Source organism: Setaria viridis, chromosome 2 (genome assembly GCF_005286985.2).
Source record: "Setaria viridis chromosome 2, Setaria_viridis_v4.0, whole genome shotgun sequence".
NCBI lineage: Eukaryota > Viridiplantae > Streptophyta > Magnoliopsida > Poales > Poaceae > Setaria > Setaria viridis.
Genome location: NC_048264.2, coordinates 28,146,195 through 28,170,978, shown reverse-complemented (window position 1 = coordinate 28,170,978; position 24,784 = coordinate 28,146,195). Strand labels below are relative to the sequence as shown.

Genomic DNA, 24,784 nt, shown 5'->3' with positions numbered 1-24,784 from the left:
AGTGAAACCACTCATTGAAACAGTTAGATGGCTAAATGTGAATGGTTTGATAGTTGGATGGCTAAAAATTTCTGATTTTGGAGTTTCATGGTTAAAACCCAACGCAGTCAATAGGATGGTAAAAGAATGGACTTCTCCCTCTTTTTAGATGTTTCAAATCTTGTTAGGTACACGAATTTGAATTTTAATAAGCATTGACGAGGTGTGAATGACTATCAAAGGAAAAACGAGATGGTCAAGCCTTAAAAGAGCATAATTGTTAGTCAAACCCTCAAACTCGATTTATCTGGCATACACACAAATTGACACAGAGCATAAACATGCATTATTCTAAGCAGCAATAAGCTCATCACAGCTAACTATTAACTCAACTGGTTACTGATCCAAACATAATTTAAACATGAATTTATCATGTCATTAGATTATGAGATGAGAGAAGTATAAACCCGGTCCATGTCGGCCAACCGTGCATCACCAACGCGCGCCGGCTACGCTTCCGCTAGCACCGGGCCACGTGCGCACCGCAACGCCTAGAAATACGGCCCTGCACACCCAGCCCCCGTCCACCTACACACACTGACATGCCGTCACCCGCCGTTCAACTCCCGCACCCGGTCCCACGTGTCATAGCATGCATCGACACGCGCGTCCCGGCGCGGCCACCTGGGGTTAGGCCAGCGCCACGAGGAATTCCAGCTCCTTTTCCGTCCCCGCTCGTGTTCTGTAATTAAACACGGGGAGAGTATAATAACGACCGCGCGAAAGATTTGATGAGAGATTTCTCCATTCCTTAACCATCATCGCAGAAGCTTCCATTCCGAGATCCCTTGCCCCCCTTCCCTTCGTTCCATTCCGCGATCCCTCCCTCCCCCGTACTCGCCGACATGTGGGCCCCACCCGCGGCCTCGCCGGCGGCGGCGGGGGCGACCCCCTCGCTCCGGCGGCGGCCGTTGCGGGCCGCGGCGGTCCGCGTCCTCGTTACGCTGCCTGTCGCGGCGCGGGCGCACGACCAGCGGCGGCGGCAGCGGCAGCGGCTGTGCCTCGCGGTGCCACCGCCCGCGTCGGAGATGGCCTCCGCTGCTGCTGACGGGGAGGAGGAGGAGGAGGAGGTGATTGTGGTGGAGAGGGAGACCGGGAGGACGAAGGCGGTGGAGATGGACGCGGCCGTGCGGCGAGAGCTGGCGATCCGGAGGCTGCGGGAGGAGGCCGAGGCGGAGGCGAACGAGGCCGGGGCGGGGACGGGGCGGAGCAGGAGGGACTTCGCCGTGTTCGAGACCGCCAGGGGCGACGCGCTCTTCACGCAGTCGTGGACTCCGGCCGCCGCCGACCGCGTCAAGTATTCACACCTCTCTACCCCCAGCCCCCACTACCCCGCAAATTTTGCTCTTGCTTTTATCATAGTATATACCGAGGCTCTGCTGACCTGTGGCGCCTCCTGTTGGAATGGATGCGACTGCGTGAATGCGATACCGTGTTGTTACTGATGGTGCGTGATGAGATGGAGCGGTTGGGTATTGAAACCTGGCATGCCGAGATAATTGTTTTGGCGGGATTGATTTGATTGGTGGTTTGGTGGTGTTGGTAGCATCGAGCAGGTGCATAATTCAAGGGCCTTTGGTTTTTTGTTGTTGTCTGCTTTAGGGGAATCACTTCGTCTTGTAGTGAACGGGTATGGAAAATATGACTTACCTTCTACTGAAGCGTATTAGCGTAAGCTTGTGTGTCCCTTTAGGAGTTTCCTTAGGGATTAGATCATGCAAAAGTGGATTATTACTTACTACAAGGAATTTTTGTTGGTTATCAAATTTTGGACTGATTAAAGTATATATTCTTATGTGAGTAGACTGGATTGTAAAGGGGGGACAACATTATTGAACCAACCTGACACCTTCCCATTAGGGGATTTGTTTGTATCTTTGTATTGGTATAAGGATGAAAATAGTCTTAGTGTCCTAGATGATTTGATTAGTATCAATTCTATTTGAATTGAAGAATTGTTGGTACCTTTTCAAGTGATGTAGATACAGTCATGCACTAGCAAACAAGACACAGATTTACAAATAGCTACGCCTATGCATGCTTTAAATATCACATCCTGCATGCTCTATATGTTCAGGAAACCTGTTGGAGGCATTATGTCTTGAACATGATGAAATAGTTATCAACTCAACACATTGGATAGTATACTAGTACCTTGAAGTCCTGGATAAATTTACTACATTTTATCCTAACAAATTAACCTCTTCTTTTACTTTTTTGCTTTCCAAATATGTAGGGGCGTTGTTGTCCTGTTGCATGGTCTAAACGAGCATAGGTACACCATATCCTATGCATATATTCAAGGATTGCTTTTCATAGTGGCTTTTGCTGACAGCAGTGATCTGCAGTGGAAGGTACAGCCATTTCGCAAAACTGTTGAATGATCAAGGGCTTAAAGTTTATGCCATGGATTGGATTGGTGAGTAACTGTCACATATTACTGCTTAAGTGTTGATTTGGTATGATCTGCTCATTGCTTTGACTCCTCTCATGAAAACCTGCTAAAGTCAATCTGAGATTTGAGACTTTAAGATCTTCAATCTAGGAACACAACTATTATCTATTATGTACTACTGCTGAAAACGATTATTAGGTCCACAATGCCACGTGTCCCCTCTCTTTAGTTTCATATATGCACATTGTGGTGGTGTGGTTCAATACAAACCTATTTTAAAATGTTTCAAACAGAATATGTATGCAGAGTTGAGTCTGATTATAGACTTCATTCTCAGTATCTGCTATTAATGCTACGTTCATGTACAGTTAAATGTTAATATGTAGAGCTCCGGAACATATCATTGATTTGATATTGCCTAACTATTGTACTCTTAACTTGTCCTTTCTCTGCTATGCTGCTCCACAGATCTGATTTTTAGTTGCATTCCTGCTCTTTTTTATACATATACATCTTGGAGTTCTCTGATTATCGTCTTGTTGTATTTTGTCTCCTAAGGACATGGTGGAAGTGATGGGGTTCATGGATATGTTTCATCGCTTGATCATGCTGTTGGTGACTTGGTACTGTTTCTTACATACAGAATAAGTGCATAGATATAAAGTATCAAGTTGTGGATTTTTTTAGTCGTAGGTTTTCCTTATCTTCTCAAAAATGTGCAGAAAGAATTTCTCGAGGATATTGTATTGGAGGAAAACCATGGTTTGCCATGCTTCTTATTTGGGCACTCCACAGGTGGAGCTATTGTTTTGAAGGTAGAAAAAAGCCTTTTGATTTTATTGGCCCTCTTCCTAGTGAGACCATGGGGCCACAATATGCAGGATGCTAACTACAATTCTTTTTACTGTTTGCATGAATGTCCGAAGGCAGCTCTAGATCCTTGTGTAAAACTTCATGTAGAAGGTGTGGTCTTAACATCGCCAGCTATTCATGTTCAACCATCTCATCCAATCATCAAAGTAAGAACAATCCTTGTGTATGGCTCTCTTTTTAGTGGTTGTTTGAGGGCATAGCTGTTTGCATTCAAAAATCTACCTTTCCTGCCTTTATTCTCTGTTTAATGCCATCGAACTATGCGTGGAATACTGTCTTACACGTTTCATGTGTCCTTCACTTTAATAAAGTGATGAAAACAAAGAACCAAGCAGGCAAGCAGTAGCTCGGTTGGTTAGTGCCTCCAGTTGAGAGGACAGCCACCCGAGCTCGAACCTAGAGCTCACCAATTTGTGGTTACCTCCCTGAGAATCTGGTTTCCATGAGTTTCGTGGTCAACCAGGGTTCAGTACTCTAGCTTTAAATAGAATACGCTCAGTGGGAGTCTCTCCTCGTGGGTTGAGGAAAAAAAAAATGAAATCAACAAGGGCTTTATCTGTCAATACAAGGAAGATTTTTCATTTACCTGTCTATTTATTGGTCTATCGTTACAGATATAATTTTCTTTGTAGTATTTGCCATCCATGATAATCTAGTGTGTTTGTCTAGCTCTGTTGATTGTACCTACAAGGAATTTTAGTGCGCAATGGCACATCATTTCAGTTTACTTATTGAAGTGCAAATTTTAAAATGTTCCATCTGGTCATTTCTGGTCTCAGAAAATTGCGGAGTTATGTCATTGTGCCATCAATCATAAGAATGCTAATATACACAATGATTTCTTAACTTGTGGGAGTGCCTGCATATAGTGGATTTATTCTGTGAATTGCAGTGTTCCAATGAGAATTGTCAATTTCCAGATGGTTATAATTTTTTTCTGTTTCTCAAACATCAGGTTGTTGCACCTATATTCTCCGTGCTAGCTCCAAAATATCGAGTTAGTGCTTTGCATAAGAGAGGACCTCCTGTTTCCCGTGATCCAGAGGCTCTGAAGATGAAGTATTCAGATCCCCTTGTTTATACTGGACCAATTAGAGTTAGAACTGGCAATGAAATACTCCGAATATCATCATATTTGCAAAGAAACTTGAGCAGAGTTACTGTTCCTTTTCTAGTTCTACATGGTACAGCTGACACAATAACTGATCCAAGAGCATCCCAGCGACTATACCATGCATCAATGTCAACAAATAAATCAATAAAACTATACGATGGATATTTGCATGATCTTCTTTTTGAACCGGAAAGGGATGATATCGCAAACGACATCATCAATTGGTTGAGCGCAAGACTTGATGTTCTTCAGAGAAGGTGAGGTGAATAGGCTACAAGGTGCTTCTACTTATACCAGTTTCTGGAACTGGATACGTGGTATAGAGTATAGAATATAATTGTAAAATAGGATTTGTCAGGATGTTTATCTTCTTGCCATCATGGTCTTTATCTTCTGTTGTTTGAGGATATAAAAGAGCCTACCTGAGATGCAAGTAATATTGGAGTTGTGGAACATAATGTATCTGCTGATATGCAGTTTGTTCAGTGCTGCTTTTAAAAGAAAAGTTTGGGTCTTTTTTTATTAATTGGCCTTGGTCCTTCACTCTCTCTCCTCTTTTACTTAATCCCGATCAATTCGACAGGTAAATATTTCAGGGATTAAAATTGTAAGTGTAGAGCCAAACTGTATTGGTTGATGTGCAATTTTACAGATATGTTGCTTTTGCTTTGTGTCAGTATGCAATCACAATTGACTTTTCTTGGGTTCTGACAATAATAGGCATGTGGCATTTATTCTGTATGGAAAAAACTACAGTGAATGTTTTTCTGCTGAAGATGTTGCAAATTCAGTAACACTTAAGATTTATGGTATATTATTATAAAGTTTGGTACTGTGAATACTATATTCATAATGTTGCTTCTATGCTGTCGTGCTGTTTGTTATAAAAAACTGTTCTCCTTTTCTGTATTTCTTTTCATGAAATGGACAGATTGGCATGAGTATGCCATAGCATGTTATATCTTCTAGGAAGTTTAGATGATACCTCTGTAGAATCGCCATTTCTGTGGCATAATTTGTTCATCTAGTCATGAGGTAACATTAATGCTGCATAATTTATTACTTCTCTCATTACTAGAAACAAGGCATGGAAGGTAAAACTATCCGTATAATGTGTGGAGTAGGTGTTTCTGAAACTAAGGATAAGGATGATGTAGACTTGATGTGCCATTAGAAGGTGATTTAAGACACCAATTATGTGTTTCTATTCATAAACCGTTTTTTTGTTGAACATCACGTTGTTGTTTGGTTTGGTCACATGTTGTTTTATGACTGGCTGTTTTTATTTGAAGTTGTAAGCAATTGTTCTACTGCTTAGCTGCATGCTTGTGCACATATTCAGTATACTGAACTTATCTCCTAAAGTTCTTGTTTTATGCATTTGTGCTACTGTTGTTGGAGGCAAAGGTGATGTAAAATTCAATCTTTCCTTTTGCTTTTACGCCAGCCATGCTTTTGGTTATGCTCCAATCATTCTTTTATCAGCTGCCCTGACTAAGCTATAATTGCCTCTTTTAAAATGTGTGCAAATGGTCACTTTGACATCTCATTTAAGGCAAAAGTGACATTTTTCTTAGTTTTCTGTATTTTCTGCAAGCCTGTAACATTGCTCATATAATTAGCTGCAAGCATGTAACATTGCACATAGAACGTACCTATTACAGTTTCTTTGTACTATTGCAGGTTCGGTTGATCAAAGCTTGTTCTAAAAGCAGTTATTAACCAAAAATATCTGTACAAGGTACTCATTTCGTTTTTCCCTTAGATTTTAGTATTTCACAGTGTTTGCCAATGTTCATTGATAAGTCGAAGAGCTTGGCTATTGCATTTTTCTGAGAAGGTTGAGGTTGCCTTCTCATTACCTCTTTTCATCATATACCGGTATGGTCTGGACATGCATTTGAAAAATGCCATTGTCAGTGACTGAGGTGGCTCCCACCTGTCAGTGACAACCGATGGCAAATTTCCAATTCTTGAGAATTGTAATGGCATGATTCCAACTAGCCCTTATTTAAATAACATTGTTTGCAAGATTCGCTAGAAATACTGCAGTTTTAGGTCCGTAACTAGATGAAAAAAGCGAATAGAGTGATCCAACTGCATATCAATTGTTCAGTAGTTCCTATTATCTGTTGGGGAAGATCTGTATCAACTTGCATATGTACTTCAAATTATTCATGATCAATTATTGGTCATGCACTCATTAAAATATGGAGGGTGGATATTGTATATAATCACCCTGGATATTGTCTTTTATTACATGTTTGTATGGTGCCTTTGTGGCTATTGCATTGCCACGCATGCAGAAAAACGTTGATAGAAGTATCTTGTAAAAGTAAAGTATCATGCTTAACTTCTAAAGGAGGAAATGAGGTTAGCATGCACAAATCTAAATTCTAATCCAATTGATATATTCAGAAATGAGGTTACACCAGATATTCTTTCTTGTACATAGATAACTTGATAATCATGCATCGATTGTGATACAAAACATTCTATATAAATGAACAAAATATGAACTTATTAATCATGGAAACTAATTATCGAATTCAGCACTAAATGCTTGTGAAATAATGCATATTCTGCGATGGCAGAGAAAGTGCAAAGCCATGAGTAGATATCCAAATTGTGATATTTAGTATACCGCGAGCGCCCAATTTCACTTGAAGGTGATGGCAGTGATGGAAAGGGCCTACTGAATTGTAAATTGCTAAATTTAACGTAGTATAAGTTCACACCTAATAGTGCTAGTGATCTGATTGTTAGTTTGTATTGCATTTGGAAAAGAAACAACGCAGGATGGATTGTCATACTTTAATTGATCATGATTTCTAAGGCAGTCTCACATTTTAAGATAAACATCCACTAAAATGTAATTACGCTTTTACGTGTTACTTAAATCATGTTTTGTTCAGTTCTCTTAATAGTGATACCTATTACAATACTTAATCTTCCTGCAAGAGAGGTGAGGTTTGCATTTACTCAGCATTCATGAAACGAGTTTTGTTTTTAATAAGCAAAAAGTTTTGTACTTTGTACCTGTTAGTCTGTGACAAGTATGCAACAGTAGTACAGTACTATGGCACCATTCTTCTGTGGTGTAGGGATTAAGTTCCAGGTTTTGTCTGTGATGATCATTTGCACCAGGATCAGAAATGAGAAAACCTGGTCAGAATTTTTTTGGTAGATCATAATGATTGATTTACCAATTTCCTGCTATTAATCCACATACACTGCATTTCATTTAGAAATAGGGAATTCTGTAACTGCTGCATCATCTTGGTCCAAATTGCATCAGCTGGCACTAGCACCGTTGGAACCTGGGTGCAGACCACTAAGGCATTAATGCCCATTCAGGCTAGCAAGATCTTGCCAAGTGTGGCGTCATAGATTTCAAGTTTCCACAGCTGTGCATAGCTGCATGCCAGTGTGTAGGTATGTAGTATATCAGAGAAATGCACGGACAGAATTTCTCCTATTCTCATTCGGGACCATCCTTCCTGCCTTGGCTCCTTGTAATGCCAAAAAGGAACGATGGTGGTTTCATGAGACTGGTTACTTGTTGAATGAAGAAAAATGTGGCAAACACCAATTTGATTGTTGAGGAAAAATGAACGGTGGGTACTGGTCCTGGCTAGATGTGCATACCTGTCTCTTTTCATGTCCTCTTTTATCCTTCTTTTATTCCTGGACTGCACTATAGCTTATGGTGCCTCCAACACTCCATACCTTGAAAGCCAAATTATAGAGCTGAATGGTATGTTTGTTTTTCATCTGACATCTCTAGCAGGTGGCCCACGAATTCACCATTTTTCAATTCATTTTTTTTCGTTTCTGAGGATATAAGCACAACCATGAGCCATAATATCTTACTATTGGGGCTCAGGGAGAGGTAAGCATGTTATCACACTTGTGTTTGAAAACTGCAAATAATTAAGCGCATTAACACCCTAGCAGAATTGTTTTTGAGGTCTATAAAGCCTATGCTACCTACAATATCTATCCATGCGGTCAACCACAACGTAGAAGCTGATACAACATTGAGATCTCTGTGAATTTTCAAACAATACACATATGCAAATAGGGACAAGAGTCCAAAATTCTTGCAAAATACAAGCACAAAGTTGCATGATTGGCTTGCCAAAAACCAAGGGCAGCACAAGTGTGTAACAAACAGATAATAATAACAAACATATATTAGGTAGGCAACTTGCACAAGTGTGCCTTTGTCTCTTCCCACTCAGCCTTTATTCAACATGGGATGGTTTCTTACCCAGCCAAACCATCAAGCATGACAGTGTAGGTTGCCAATCAGAACACTCTGGATTGCATATTCACATTACTTTTTGTGCCACTTGATAAAAAAGGTATTCTCATGTGTAATGATGTTAATCTTATGTATTTGTACAACAGTGTTTGTAATAGAGCCATGGACACAGGAAATGCTGAGAATTAAACTATAGCTGCTGTCTTTGTTAGTTTGTTATGGTGTAAACTGGCAGTAAACCTTCTGGTCCATAAAAAGCCTGACATGCACTGTGCTGTGTGAATGTCTTGAAGATAATTATTGGACACAATAGAAAGCTCTGATTGCAACTCTGTCAACATCACAGCTACTGTTTCCTCCTTTCTCACCTGCCCATTTCCTTAGTTATATAACATGCAGCACTTCGCCATGTTTGGTTATTACATGCTCGTGCATGTATGCTCCTGCATGCTACTATTAGACAGGGAGGTGATCTCTTCCTTGTCTCTACTACAACATGGGAGAACACCGAAAGGTGAGACAAGTGAGCAGGCATGCACCTGTAGCTACTTGTTTCTCGTGTCTTTATAGCAGAATTGAAGCGTAATAACATCTTCTGTTCTTGTTCTAGATCATCCTGCCAAGGTTAGTAACAAGCAAGCTACTGCACCGCCAACAGCTGCATGGTCATGGATCTGCCTCTGAGGTTTCGAGCGTAGTGGATGAAAACTTGGGACAGAAACACTTGAATGGCCACAAAGATACATTTGTATACAGGTAACCTGCACTACCTCGCATTTCGGTACTTCGAGTTTGTTCCTACTTCATAGCATTTCAGTTCTGATCTTTTATTTCCTTTGGCATAAGAAGGGTGTTTGCTAGTACCTGGAACGTTGGTGGCATCGCACCATCTGATGATTTGGACTTGGAGGATTGGTTGGATACAAGGGCCAGCACCTGGGACATCTATGTTTTAGGGTAGCCTGCTCAGTTCAACCTCTCTCAACTCATCTGTTGTAAAAGTGATGTTTTGTTCCTGCTGAATAAGATTTGTTCTGGTGGTGCTTTAGGTTCCAGGAGATAGTGCCACTCAATGCGAGAAATGTGCTTGGTCCTACAAAGAACGGTATATCTGCAAAGTGGAACTCGCTAATCGGGGAGGCACTCAACAAAAAAGAAAGAAAAGAAGGGGCAAAGTTGACCCAAGAATCTACAAATAGCAGTGCACTGGAGGGCACTGTGCAGGGAGAAGGCTTCAGATGCATCAGGAGCAAGCAGATGGTTGGCATCTTTACGTCAGTATGGGTGAGAAGCAGCCTTAAGCAATTCATTCACCATCTAGATGTGTCATGCATTGGTTCAGGTATCATGGGCTGCCTAGGGAACAAGGTAAGCATAAGATGCATACAGAAGTACATATGATCCATATATGTGAATGATATGACCGTGCACGTGGCGTGGGTTGCAGGGTTCTGTTTCGATCCGATTTGTGTTGCATCAGACGAGCTTTTGCTTTGTCTGTTGTCACCTGGCCTCTGGTGGCAAAGAAGGGGATGTTCTGCTGAGGAATTTGGATGTCACGGACATACTTTCTAGGACATGGTTCCCTGGTGGTTCAACTCAGGAATTGCCAGAGAAGATCCTTGATCATGAGTAGGTGTACATCAGCTCAGCTCAATAACCTCATTTTTTCCACCAGATTTTAAGTTTTGCCAACTAGTCAACACATCAGCTCTTTAAGATTTTTACAAAAAGTCAATAACAGCCTAAGCATCTTCTAGAGTATAGATTCTATCTGGTTCTAACAATCATAAGTGATCTCTGAACGTAGGATTAGATTATGATTGTGTTCTCTATTTCTTAGTTTGATGTGACATGCTTAAATTTTGCTAAATGATGTACCTTGTCTCCTTTGTAAATGAAAACGAAAGGGGTATCCCAGCTGAGAATAAGAACCTGCTAAGGAACCAAAATGGTGTCGTCCATAATTGCATGCATCATCCAGTGCATCACTTCTTTCTGGGCAGTTTATCTGAATAATTTATTTACGACTCCTTTTTTCTTTACCATTTGTGCAGTCAAGTAGTTTTGCTCGGCGACTTGAATTATAGGATCTCCCTGGAAGAGGCCGAGACGAGGTCGCTGGTGAAAGCCAAGAACTGGGCCATCTTGTTAGAAAATGATCAGGTACTTTCTTCGCCAACGTAAGTTCAACATGTCATCTCAATCCATTTCCTGATGATATCTGAAAGCCTGGTGTTGCTCTCGTGCAATCGCAGCTACTATTTGAGTTCTCAAGGGGGCGGCATTTCGAGGGGTGGCAAGAAGGGTTGATCACGTTCTCTCCCACCTACAAGTACCACCCCAACTCTGATCAGTATTACTGGTGCTTCGATGCTGCCCGGGGCGAGAAGAAGCGTGCACCAGCATGGTGAGCTGAACAGCCCTACACATCTTTCCTTTTTGAGAATACACAAAAAGATTTGCACGTTTTTTTGCATTATAAGCAATAGAAATCTCGACCAAGAGATGTGCAGCCACAAAGTCTTGTACATTGAATCCTGTAAATGACATGCGTTTGTTAAGTAGTGAATGTGACCTCAGACCGAGGTGTTTACCTCTGCGCAGGTGCGATCGCATTCTGTGGCGAGGCAAGGGACTGAAGCAAGTCCAATACGAGACCTGCAACTACAAGTTATCCGATCACCGGCCGGTGAGAGCGGTTTTCCACGCCGAGTGCGATGTATCAGAGGGTGCAGAAGTAAACGGCCAGAATCCTCACTGAACGCAGCAAGCGACTGATGTAGAGAGGCCGTGGCATTCAACCAACGAGTGCTCGCATGGACGCGAGTGTCAAATCAAGAATTGGACGGGAGATTTGACCAAGCGAGTAACCAAGAAATTTCTTCTGAGACGAATATGAAATCGTTTTTCCTCGAGAGGATGAGAATTTTCTGAACTCTGATTGGGCTGTGTGCAACTCGATTAAAGTATTATGAATGGTATTTGGGCCAGTGTAACAGGTTCAGAGAAGATGCCCTCAAAAAGCAAAAGAAAAGAAAGAACGAAAAACAGGTTCAGAGAAGAGGTGCAGATTTTTGTTTATTCTATTAGCGGTGCTATTCAAATATTCTTTTTTTCTCTCGTTTAAAATTTGTTTATTCAGGGCTTTGGGCTTTTATTTTCCATCGTTAGCCTTTTATACTAGAAGAATATCGATGTATGTATATCATTCCTCTCTACAATTGGCATCTGTACATTACTTAAAGGCTTAGATGTTCGACTAAAAAAAAGGGTCCAATGTCAAGCTCTAGCTGTTCAACCACTAACACGTGTCAAGCTCCGGCTGGTTCGATCTACTACTTTCTGTCAATTTGGAACATGCATGATGGATACATTGCCCGGGAAATTTGAACCACAAACTTGTTAAAGTAAAAATAAAAAACAATAGAGACAAAAATCAAACAGTTGAGAAGCTATGATTTTGATACATGATTGGTCTATTGTGCGAATACCTATATCTGTGACATTTATCTGTTGGGCTGTTATTTGCTCAAACATTTTGTGTTCATATTATGCTACGTTTTGCGGCTTGATTGGTGTGAATCTTCTTCATGGTTTGTGCGTTTTGCTAAAAGTAGACCCAACAGCATGCAATAGGCGTCAACCACGATATAACACAAATGAAAGGTGTGAATTGCAAAACCCAGCTCAATTCCAGACTTAGCAAGTACTGTCCTTTTAGATTTACTCTAAGGTGACGATGTAAGAAGTTTGTGGTGACTTAATCAATCTTAGGATCTATCGATCTAATATTTCGTACGTGTGTGGAAGCGTCTATTTTGGTATACTGATTGAAAAACTCAAACTTGGCTAGGCCTTCGTGCTTTTACGTGTCATTTGGATATGATGGGTAGCTAAAGATAGCTCATTTGTGCAAGTCAGTCCAATTGGTCGGCTAATTAACAGCGAAATGACATGGCAAAGATTTGGCAAGATAAGCAACAACACTGACGTTACTGTCAAAAAAGTGAGCATCGCATAAATATGTTGAGGTAACTTTCCTGTACTTGCTATAGTAGTGGTGGACTAGTAGTCTTTCCTAAAGGTGAAGAAAGAAATGTTTCCATCCCATTACAAAGGTACTGGCCTATTCAGTATCTTTTTTCAGCATGTCACACCACACTTTTGTTTCAATTGAAAAATGATAAGCCAAGGAGGCATAGTTGGGTCACAAAATTGGTGGTCCTTTCATCCAAGAAAAGAAACCAAATTAAAAAGGTGATAAAAAGAGTGCTTTAGTATATATGATAAGGAAACGAGTGAAAAAGCACAAGAGGATACGATCCGAAAGTGACGTCTTTTCGTTGCATTATTAGGCATACTTCAGCAATGCTATATCAGCATCACCCACTCCTTATCTTATACCCCTTGGGGTCACCTAAGAGGGGTGATTAAGGAAGTTACCGAGGTTCTGTATGTGGCTCTTCGGTATTTAGTGGGGTGATTAGCTAGGTGGTTAACTGAGGTAAGTCATAACTCATAAGTGATTGTTGTACTTGTTCAACGTCAATTAATTTTTCATTGGAGCAACAAGGCAAAAGGTATTGTCAACTAGGACTGAGATGGACCAGTGTTGTCACTAGTAACATGGTAGTGACTAGTGATCTTGCTTTCAACTGAAAAGTAAAAACACCCATCAGGAAAAAAATGAAAAGTAAAATACCAGCACATTGGAAAAAATGAAAAGTAAAAGTACCAGCACATTATTTATTAGATGGTTGAACCAGATTGCGAAAGTTGATATAGAACAAATGCTCACACAAGAATGTTACTTAACTTTGCTTATTTTTTTTCTACCATTCAAGTGCGGGATCAGTTTATTCAAAATAGAACGTTACTCACCATTTTAAATTATAAATTATAGATCATTTTGGTTTTTCTAAATTTATAGTTTTTATTATACATCTAGATATACCGCTATATCTAGAAAATGATCTATAATTTGGAACGGATAGAGTATATATTAGCATTTACATATTCATCAGGAAAGAACCCTTACGCATGTATACTATCCTTTTGCAATTCAATATTTTTTTTAACGAACCGATATAGCAGAAAAAATACAAGACTACAACCTTGGAGGTTATAGGCACGAAAAGAAATGAAAGGAAAAAAGAGAAAAAAATAGCGCGACTCGTCCGGTTGGATTGGGATGTCAACGCGGGAATCACTCAACACCGCGAAACCCGGTTGGTTGGATTGGAACATCAACGTGGTCGCACCAATCCACTCAATAGGCCTTTATCGCAGCATCCCCGGATAGTCTCACGCTTATGTAGTTGCCGAACCACCGGGTGTGACTCTACGTGATAGGGAACCAAGAGAATCAAACCGCACCGCACCGAGAAGGCCACTACCATGCAAGACCCGTCGCCATAATGCCACTGCAACATCACACTCCCCCCGACAGAATGATAACACTAGATCCGAACTTCTTGTAGGCTGCTTCATAGTCACCGCCATGAAAATACAATGTAGGGGGTCTCGCCACATCCGATATTGGACTCCTCTCTCTCGTCGCCTTAAGGAAGCTCCATGTCACGGATCGGTTTTTTTGTCGTCGTCGTCAGGATGGTGAGCAATATTGCCCTGCTCCCCAACAGCCAAGCCGCCGCCGCAAGTCGACTTTGCCTTGTTGCTCAACCCGAGCACATAGGCTCCGCTACCGTGCCAGCGAGCCAAAGAAGTCGCTTGCACCGTCTTCCGACGATGTACCGCCTGGAGTAGCCAGCATAGCTGAGCAAACCGCCGCAGTTAGCTGCAAGCCTAGTCGTTCCACGATGTCGTTGTTGCAAGCGCCGTCCTCCGACGCAGTCCTACACCGTACTGATAGCTGCCAAGCAATGCCAGCCGTCGCGGTCCGCTACAAGCAGCCAACCTGACAAACATGCGGCAACCCCTGGCCGCCACCACAACTATGATCGTCTCCACGTGAGCTCGGCAACCTTCGTCAGCTTGCTATCCTTCATCCTGCCGCCATGCTGTGCCACAAGCCCGTTGTGGTGGAACCGCTGCCGGCGAACATATCCTCCCGGTCGGATTGGGACATCGACACGAGCCTTCACGAAGCTCTGCTCGGTTGGATTGGGACATCGACTCTAGCCTCCACAACCCCTGTTCGGTCGGATTGGGACGTCGACACGAGCCACCACACAACCAACGCCATATACTGTATCTTTTTTTTAAGAAGGAAAAGAAAGGAAAAGAAAGAAGAAGCTGCCACCGCAATTCAATTCTAGAACCAGAGTCACACACTAGTATGAACACTCAAGATACAGAAGTCCAAAGCTACCCAGAAACGCTACCAAAGATTTGAGAACATACAGCCACGAACTTAAAAGCATCTTCAGAAAAACAAAGACTGTCCAATAGTTGCAACGTCAACATCGTGGACTAATCGATGTTGAGAAGTCGAAATGAAGTGCTTCTTTCGCCTTATTTCGACATCGCTGTTCTTTGGACCTCAACTTAGCAAAAGATTCATATCAAAGGAGATTGACGATGGGCACAAAAGACGTGGAGAAAATTATCTGGTTTGACCAGGAAATTTTTGGCTCCTCTAGTTGGAGACCACAAAACAGAAGCAAGAATATCGAGTCAGGGTGTGCCACAGCCATGAGTTCCTTGTGTGGCGAAGCCTCACGACCCGTGATCAAATAAAGCGACTGAACTGAAAGCACCGTCCTGAATTGGTTGACATTTGTTCCTTCTCTGCCTAACATTCAGCAAAGATGCAGAAGTTGAGTGGTTGCCTTCCCTGCTTGCGATAAATGACAGAGATGGCATTTTAGTGGGGGCATGATTTTACTGACCACGAACTATTGGCCATGGCACAATCTCTCAAAAATATGTTAATTTGCAGTTCACAAGTTGCACCATGAAGTGCTCTACAACGATGAGTCTTAATTGTGCAAGAGCAAAGCATACAAACATTACGAACTCATGCACCGCAGAAATTACAGGCGCACCTTGTTTTCCTTTATTTACATAGTACATTAGGCGTGCCAAAATACAACGGATCTATTAAAAGCTGTACTCGATGATGTGATCTTTGTACACATGGGCATTACTATAGACGGGGGAGTAGTTCCCAACAAACTGCTGCTGCTTAAGACTGACGAGAAAATGTTTTGACATAGCCACTAGCCTACTACAAGCACACAGGTTAGGTCCATAGATACCAAACTGCATTAGATTGAACGAGTGTACCCATCTGCTTCAATCCACCAGGCAGTTGTGCAGTTCAGTTTGTCACATAACTGAATGGATGAACATGTTTTACTCCCGCTTGCCAGGGGTAGCTGGGCTCATAGACATCTCAATTTCCTCAAGAGAGCGTCCTTTTGTTTCAACTATGAAATTATAGGCGAAAAGTGCTGTAAGCAAGGAAACCCCACCAAAACCTGCATAGACTGCTCCAACCCCAATTTTTTTCACAAGCTCAAGAAAATATAGTCCCACCAAAAAATTGCATATCTGAAAACAATGTAATCCACAAGGAAGTGCCGTTACACACCATATTCTATATCAAGTAAAAATGTTGATTGCATGCAAGCTACTACAAAAGTAGTTTTTTGAGGTGGCGTATAGGGTTGGGAAGTACATACCCAATGTACAGTGAAGCTGAAGCCCATAACTTTTGACCGTGTACGAGCACTGCTCAGCTCTGGTATAATGATACCTGTAACTGGCCCAGCACCAAGGGCAAAAGTGAAAATGTACCTGCAATTGTCAACATAAATCTGGTAACTGAAAGAATTCCTAAATCCCAATCCATCATGGGCAAGAAAAACTTCTAATCAGCATTCTGATTGACATTTCAATACAAACTAACAACATGAAAGATCCATAACTACATGCACTTAATTCTTTTATCACATCGTGATGCAGAGACTATGCTAGAAAATACTATATACTATCCATAAGCAATTAAATGGCTTCTATACATTGAGAAATCTGATAGATGTAATTTCTTAAGCAAGCCTTCTGGTAAACGGAAAACAGTAATAGAAGATCTTAAACAAACTCTCCATCAAGAATGCAATCCCATTCAATATGCAAAATAATGTCTTTTTAAAGCTCCCTCAAGTTATTATACTGCAACAAGTGTTTGACCCTCAAAATTTTGAATCTCCAGGCAATGAATATCATCTCTAATGGATTCAACTATAAGAATTTGCTAGAGAAGATTGAAAGTGTGAAAGTACATACAAAAGAGTTCCAGTAATTGACAAGCTGTGGGCAACTCCTTCATCAAGGGGGAAGCTGATACCATATACTACAAGGAACATTGCGAATGCCTGCAGAAAGAACAAAAATAAGTTGATGCTTTGGAAAGAGTAGGCTCATCGACATACATAAGAACCACACCATTGTTGACTCAATGTATGGATAATCATATGGACATAAATAAAGCACTCAGAGTAAACTCTCATATGACAATAAAATGCAGAGACTTGCTGAGGCGTAAAAGATTTATCACAGTATCAATAAGAAGGTTACATAGTGTGTACCATTCCAAGATAGCTTCCTATCAAAAGGTTCTTTCGCCCTTGCTTATCCATTAAATTTGAAGCAACAAGTGCCCCTAAAATCCAAAAAATATGGCACATGGGTTTATGAAAAAAGTCACCATAGAACATAAAACATGAGAACCAAGTTTACTCACCTCCAAAGTTGGTTATTCCAACATATAAGCTTGCTAAAGCACCACTTGTAATACCAACATCACGGAATGTTAATGATGAAAAGTAAAGAACACCATTTATTCCAGCAAACTGTTGCAGAAAGAAAAGGGACCCTCCAATCAATGCAACTGCATATACAATAACAACTAAGTTCTCGACTGCATGAAGAGAATCATAATAATATAAGCTATCAATGTTTCGAGAACTCTGTGCCTCAAGTACATAAATTACAAGGATTTCTGTGTCTCAGATTTTCAGGTCACACACAAAAGAGGATAAACAATAGGGAAACTTATTTGGCCACATAAAGGAACATGTCTTGCTTGTTTGCTGTAGTAAAGTCACATTGTTGCATGAGCAACTCATAGCAACTTTGCAGAAAATACTGCAGAGAAGTATTGGGGAACCTGGGTTCGTTTCTGTAGATCAGGGGAAATAAGCTCTAACTCACTATCTGGATAAAAAGTGCAGAGATTATGTAGACCTGGTGGTGCAAAACATAAATGTCTCGAATACTACATCACATCTCAGACTTCTTCAGTAATAATTCACAATTTAGTGCCCCAGATAACAAACCATCAGGTACAAGGCTGTTAAAGTATAACACATCAGATGAATGTCTCATCCTCTGAGGGCACAAGCAGACATGCATCAGCAGTTCAACAGCCAACTGCGCATGCATGCAAATGTAACATGCGCATACGAAGTAGTTTCCATAAAGCAGAAATGAGTAAAGTGCCAAAGAGAAAAGTATATTCTGATAAATAGAAGTACCTCTATTGTGAGGCTCCACCAGAAGTTCTGACCAGCTGGACTGTGAATCATCATTTGCAACAACAGCTTTGATCTCTTCCATGGACTTATCAACTTCAGAAGGTTCCCAAAGGCTCTCTACAACTTTTCTGGCATCATCAAACCTTCCAACCTACAAGACATGGCTTTCTGATGCAAACAATGACCTTGAATAACAAGATGAAACTACCAAAGTAAGTCATAAGATACCTTGGCAAGCCAGCGTGGACTCTCAACAGCAAATTGCATCCCAGCACCAATAAGAAAACCAGGTACACATGCAGCATAAAGCATCGTTCGCCACCTACAAACAAGCAAAGGCCTTCAGTACTATTTTTATAAAAAGCATCTGACCTGCAAATAGTTTGCAGAGATACTAGAACCCTAGTCATGGCTTGGGTAGACAGTCTCACCTAACTGCTCTTCTTAACTGTACATATCCTCTCTTTTTGTTCTTTTTTTCTTTGGACTCTTGTTTTGCAGTTCTTTCTTGTGCATCAAAACATATTTACCGCAGTAGGGATTGTTGGCAGAGTTTACATTGAAGAATGTGCAATTGATGTGATGGACCTCAGGATTTACTTGTTAACTATATATTTGACTCATTAACTGTGAGGTTCACTTCACATGTCCTTGATTTATTTAAAGATTTCATTGACATGTCTTGAGTTTATTCTTCTATACAATGGAAGTTACATGAACAACAGGTGATGTGTCTTCTTTGATGTGGTTGTTACTTTTTCCATGATCATGCCATTGCACAACAGTAAATTTATCAAATGATGACTTACATCATTAAGATGCAGAAATGCCAACGAGAAATGCCTCACCAATGTGGATCACTTTCAGAAGGTATCCCCAAGGAAAGTGCAGCAATAATTCCTAAACACGTTCCAATTTGACAGAGAGTCCCCAAAAAACCCCTATATTTTGTTGGAGCAACCTAGAAATGTGAATAAAGGGTGAGTTGAAAATTTGTATGATAGCAATCACAAGCATAATGTCAATGATCAATTCCGAAATAGCAAATACCTCAGAGATATATAGCGGAACAAGAACAGTATTTACACCAATGCCAATGCCAACAAGAAATCTTCCCAAGAGCATCTCATCCAACGAATCTGCCTGCGCACTGTATGATTGCTTTATACGTAAAAGAAAGGAACCACATGCTACACTAATCAACAGAAACTCCATAAATTTAGGAACACAGAAACACACTAACAGTGAGACTAAATACCTTAGAAGAGCCCCAATAATCAATGGAATACTATCAATTTGAAGGGTCCTTTTACAACCAAATTTATCAACTAGTGCAGATGAGCCTAGGCTCCCGAAAAAGGCACCAACAATGAATATGCTGACCACAAGACCTTGGAGGAATGGGTTTCCTTGAAAACCAAGCTCCCGTGCGATATCCTCTATTGGACCATTCATGACTCTGCAACCATATGATGAAACCAGACATCAGTTGGATGCTTAATGGCAGGGGTGGAGCTAAGTCAGGTAAAGGCATGCTAAAATGATCAGAAATGGTAGTTGTATAAAATAAGTATACATAATGATGATACACATCCACTTCTTTGCAATGAATGTTGCATCTCTACTATACTAGTCTAATTTCTAGAAAAACACATCACTAAAAGACCAAATAAGTAGCTGTTATGTAGTACTCTCTCCGTCCCAAATTATAGGTCATTTTGGCTTTTCTAGATTTATAGATATTATTATGCATCTAGACATAGGGTATACGTAAGTGCATAAAGGTAACCGCCACTGCTTAACAGAAAACCGTACAATGCATTGTATGGCGCAGTCCATTAATCATCCAAGTTTTTCACAATTCTTTCAGTAAAAACACACCTATTCAGCTAGTAGTGCAGGTGGCAGTGAAAATGTTGCTATCGAAGTTCTCCTCAAATAACATAGATTTAGCCATTTAGGGAACAATCATGCTCGATTCTAATGTCATGCAGTGAGCAGAGTGAGCACCAGTACTGCACAATCGGTCTAGGTAGCTAAACAAAGATACATACTCCCAATTCGAGACGAATGGCAGATTCAAGGAAGCACCGTTACAGTTGCAGGCGAAATATAGGAGCACGCACCCAATGTGGTAGCCGAAGAGGAAGTTGGCCATGGACGCGGTGAGCACATGCGGGAACACCCTCAGCCACCCAAGATCAGCGCCACCGCCTCCATCACCGCCACCACCACCTCCCCCGGAGCCCGCACCAAGGCCTGTGGCGAATAACGAACGCTCATTTCAAGCACCAGAAGCGCCACCGGCACAAGCAAGCGAGAAGCAGCGCGCAGGCGACCACCCGACCTGAGCTAGAGTCCGGCGCCGGCGAAGCGGAGGAAGGCGGTGGCGTGCTCTCGACGGCCCCGAGGCGCTGCGGCCAGAGCTCGAGGCGCCGCGGCAGGGCGCGGAGCGCGGCTGCCCGGACCGCAGCCGGACGCGCGCGGCGGGACGGCCAGAGCCGCGGCCGCGGCGCGGGGGAGGCGGGGGCCACCAACAGCGCCGCGGAGGCGGCGGCGAGGGGCGGCATCGCGTTGGGGACGGAAGGGGCGATTCGTCGAGCAGGTGGCAGGCGTGGCCAGCAAGGAAGGCGGGCGCGCGCGCAGAGGTGGAAAGGTCCCGCGTTCGCGGCTGATCCTTTTTCCCGGTACGATCTCATAGCCCGGTTCGTGACCCAGAGCACCCCACGTGTCTCTGTTCCTGGGGGTGCGCTTTCCTTTTCAAAATCACGCGCGTCATGTTACGTGTTCTGAGATTTTATTCGTACAAGCAGTACCGCAGGTCTTCTGTTTCAATTTGACACATTAGCCATCGGAGTTTCCATCAGCATTAAATTTGTTACTACGTAGAAAAATTATTAACTTAGCAAGATCATTAGATCAATCTCAGTACATGATTTCATCGCACTATTACTAAGAGTGCCATGTCATCTTTTCAATGACTCTCAATGCATAGTTTCATCACACAATTTCATAGATAGCCTAAATCATTTATTTTCTGCGTTATCGTATGACCAAATGTGTCATGCTATGAAACCAACATGTTTAGTGCAGGTTTCATTAGATTTTATAGAACTTGATAACTGTGCCAAGTGGGTTTTATGTGCTAGTGAGGTTTTATGAGGGGAAGTTTCATCATAAGAGAGAAGTTTCATCAACACTCAACTGACACAATTACCAAGTTCTCAGTCTTGATAATTGTGCAATGAAACTGTCTACTAAGATTGGTCTTAGATCATTCTCAGGTAGTTTCATAAAAAATAAATGAGCTGCCATGTAGGTAATTCTGATAACATGACATACTATTTATAAGGTGAGAGAAAAAAGTAGTTTTATGGTGATGAAACTATTTGTACACCGTTTTCAAGATCCCTGTGTCTTGCGTGTAGCCTTTTGAAAATAACAAAAAGATGAAAATATACATTGTGTGAGTTATTTCATATATGAACTAGATGCATTCTTGCTTATGTGGCATTCTAGGGAATATAAATATGAAATATTGTATTGAGATCCAGTTAATCACATCATTGTATACTCTGTATAAGTGGAAATGATTTTTTACGAGGATTCATCTGGCATCATAATGCATCATTTATTTGTTTTAAATAATTACTCTGCACAGGAACTGAACAGATAATTCAAATAGGACTATCAAAAAGAAGTAATTTGTGTTTTACTATTTCTGTATTGTGGTGCTGGTGATGCAGGGTAGGATCATTATGATCTAATGGGCAGTATGGTTGAGCTTTGGAGCATCATTGCGGTTGAGACCATAAGAAGTTCAGTAGCTAATCCCTACTCGCTAGCGTGATCCATTCAATTTGTTTTTCGTCGTGCTAGCAGTAGCAGGTTTAGGGTACGGTTCATATAGTGGTTCACACTAGTAGAGAATTGGCTTTCCATGCGCCCCCCTTTGTCCCGGTTTAAAGTTGGTCCGGGACAAAAGGTTCACTAACCGGGACTAAAACTCGGTCACTGGTGGGGGGCTCACCAACCGGGACCTTTTATCCCGGTTGCAAAGGCTAGTGGGAAAAAAAGACTCTGAGAGGCCTTTTATCCCGGTTTGAAACACCAACCGGGATAAAAGACCCCCCTTTTATCCCGGTTGGTAATACCAACCGAGATAAAAGGGTCAAGAGCCTTTTATCCCGGTTTGTAATACCAACCGGGATAAAAGAGGGTCATTTATCCCGGTTGGTGTTTCAAACCGGGATAAAAGGGTCCCCAACGAGGTAACTGGAAGGTGACTGGAACGGGATTAAATCCTCGAACCCTTTTATCCCGGTTGGTGTTTCCAACCGGGATAAAAGGGTCCCCACGAGTTAATACAAAAGGATAGCATCCCCTACATACTTAGATGTGGTGTGTAGGTGGGATGGCAAGGAAGCTACGCGCGAGGCTGGAGGTTGTGGGTTCGAATCCCACGAACCGCGCACGCGCATATTTCACGTGAAAAATCGTGTGACTTGTGACTTGCGCGTGTGGGGGAGCTCGGGAATTTTTTTTTTGTAGCGCCGGCCGTGGGTGACCCGTTTTATCCCCGTTGGTATTACCAACCGGGATAAAAGGGGGTCTTTTGTCCCGGTTGAGTGACCCGGGATAAAAGACCCCCCCTTTTGTCCCGGTTGGTTTACCCCGGATGGATTTTCAGGATATTTGCACCCTACCAACCAGGACTAAAGCCCAATTCTCTACTAGTGTCAGTACGATGACTTAAATCGTTGTTCCACCTTTCTTTAGGTCTTGTTCGGCATGTAGGGTTTCAATCCACAAGGAAATTGGATGGATTAAGGTTCTATTTGGATACGCTTCTCCTAGCCACGTTTGGATTATAATCTAAACGGAGATTTTCTCGCTTCTCGCTTCTCGTAGTAACAAATCTCTGAAGCAGCTTACTTCCCTAATCCCTCCTACGTCACCCAAATCATGTGTGAAAAAAAATCCCTTACTTCCCTAATCCCTATTTTAGAAATCATGTGCTCGATCGTTACAGCTAGGATTTAATGCAAGGGTTTAAAATAAAACATACAGCTTGCAAAGAGAATGCAGCCCAGTAATCATAACATAAGCAAAAAGTCAAGGACAAAGAGAAATGTAGAAGTTTAAATAGCTTGTTTAAAAGCAACTTCTGCTTTTGCAATGTGAGCTTCTGCTCCCCCCCGCACCAGCATCAGGCCAGCAGTACCACCGGCACCACCTCCTTGTCCTCCATTGTTCAGGGAACAACTAAAGTTCTTAGCAAGTTATGCATGTCAAAGTATCCCAGCAAATAGCCAGATGATCAATATAGACAATCAAAAATAGAATAATAGCTCAATGCAAGTGCAGATGATCAATATAGATAATCAAAAATAGAATTGAATAGCTCAATGCAAATGCAGGAGCATTGTTGACAAAGTTTGGGGTTGCCGAAAGAAAGAACTGCAATCTAACTAATTTGATTAAGAGCAACTCCAGGAGTCTTCTAAAAAATCCTTCCCCAAAATTATCTATGGGGGCTCTACTAAAAAATTATTACCCCAAAATTATGTCATTCCACAGCAGATCACCAATAATAAACTCCCCAAAACTTGGAGACTGGCCACGTTAGTACGAGTGGGCCTTCTATTGAGCCGCCATCAACTCTCCCTCCTCACGATCTGTTTTGATCGAAATCCTAGCACCGCCGCCCGTTGCCGCTGCTTCACCCCTCCGGGCGCCTCTTCTTTTGCTGCCACTCCTGCCCGGTAAATCTGCCGCTGTGTTGTGCAATTGCAATTGGAGATAGATACAATAAAATCGTCGTGAGCCGACGAAATCATTTGATGCAACCGGTGTTGGATTCGATCAGGCGCGCGGGAAATTAGGAAGCATGGGAGGATTGGGGGAGGAGAGAGCTCGTGGAAATATGCGGGGTGCCGGGTAGCATCCGTGAAAATTTGCGGCAGTTTTTGGGAGGCTGTTGGAGAGACTTTTTTTCTTTTTCTCCCTCATTAGGCTATTAGTGGTGATTTAAGGGACCTTTTGGAGTTGCTCTAACAAAATGTTAGATACAGCTGGTCTTTCTAAGGAATGGTGGAGTGAAAGGAATGGTGGAGTGAGACAATATTAACTACATGTCATGTCCTAAACCGTGTTCCTACAAAGAATAAATAGGTAACACCATTTAAGGAATGGGAGAAGAAGAGGCTTATGCTTTCTTACTTACGGACTTGGGATTGTTTGGCAAAGGTCAGTGTACCAATAACCTAAGAAACGTAAACTTGGGTTAAAATAGTGGATTGTATCTTTTTAGGTTATGCTATTCACATTGATGGTTATAGATTTAAGGAATATCCCATTCTCTCTCCTCACTAAGAAGCTTGCTTACGATCTGGGTGAATGCTTGGGAACCACGATGAAAATTGATAACAATGCAAGGGGACCATAAATGAAAAATTCACCCGAACAAGAATTCAGCTTCCTCTGTATAAGGCCTTACAAAGTGAGATCACGCTGGTTGACGAAGTTACTGGAGAAGAAGTAGAATTCCAAATCAAGTATGAAAGATTGCCTAATTTTTGCTTGTTCTGTGG

General features: G+C 41.8%; 3 protein-coding genes across 7 annotated transcripts; 2 read left to right on the top strand and 1 right to left on the bottom strand.

Moving 5' to 3' along the window:
- The first annotated feature begins 572 nt into the window (after positions 1–572).
- LOC117843589 (uncharacterized) lies at positions 573–7,652 on the top strand. The gene is made up of 8 exons (XM_034724237.2): positions 573–1,336; positions 2,276–2,314; positions 2,388–2,458; positions 2,993–3,057; positions 3,157–3,249; positions 3,361–3,453; positions 4,263–4,678; positions 6,105–7,652. The coding sequence occupies exons 1-8, from the start codon at positions 885–887 to the stop codon at positions 6,112–6,114; spliced, it is 1,239 nt and encodes a 412-aa protein (XP_034580128.1). The 5' UTR covers positions 573–884; the 3' UTR covers positions 6,115–7,652.
- Positions 7,653–7,798: 146 nt separating this feature from the next.
- Positions 7,799–11,992, top strand: LOC117843588 (type IV inositol polyphosphate 5-phosphatase 9). Of its 4 annotated transcripts, none has more exons than XM_034724236.2 (8): positions 7,799–9,202; positions 9,299–9,444; positions 9,535–9,645; positions 9,738–10,056; positions 10,136–10,320; positions 10,746–10,854; positions 10,947–11,098; positions 11,296–11,992. In XM_034724236.2, exons 1-8 carry the CDS (start codon positions 9,185–9,187, stop codon positions 11,450–11,452), a joined length of 1,197 nt encoding a protein of 398 aa, XP_034580127.1. In that variant the 5' UTR covers positions 7,799–9,184; the 3' UTR covers positions 11,453–11,992. The 4 variants fall into 4 exon arrangements, with proteins under 4 accessions (XP_034580127.1, XP_034580126.1, XP_034580125.1 ...); XM_034724235.2 differs by having other exon boundaries at positions 7,799–9,219; positions 9,538–9,645; XM_034724234.2 differs by having other exon boundaries at positions 7,799–9,219.
- Positions 11,993–15,662: 3,670 nt separating this feature from the next.
- On the bottom strand, positions 15,663–20,828 carry LOC117846188 (probable plastidic glucose transporter 1). 2 transcript variants are annotated; one of them, XM_034727305.2, is made up of 12 exons: positions 20,539–20,828; positions 20,318–20,450; positions 19,450–19,650; positions 19,242–19,341; positions 19,040–19,152; positions 18,420–18,513; positions 18,192–18,342; positions 17,399–17,545; positions 17,244–17,317; positions 16,942–17,030; positions 16,338–16,452; positions 15,663–16,082 (listed from the first exon to the last, which is right to left on the bottom strand). In XM_034727305.2, exons 1-12 carry the CDS (start codon positions 20,759–20,761, stop codon positions 16,038–16,040), a joined length of 1,485 nt encoding a protein of 494 aa, XP_034583196.1. In that variant the 5' UTR covers positions 20,762–20,828; the 3' UTR covers positions 15,663–16,037. The 2 variants fall into 2 exon arrangements, with proteins under 2 accessions (XP_034583196.1, XP_034583195.1); XM_034727304.2 differs by having other exon boundaries at positions 15,663–16,206; positions 20,539–20,823.
- Between the last annotated feature and the right edge of the window lie 3,956 nt (positions 20,829–24,784).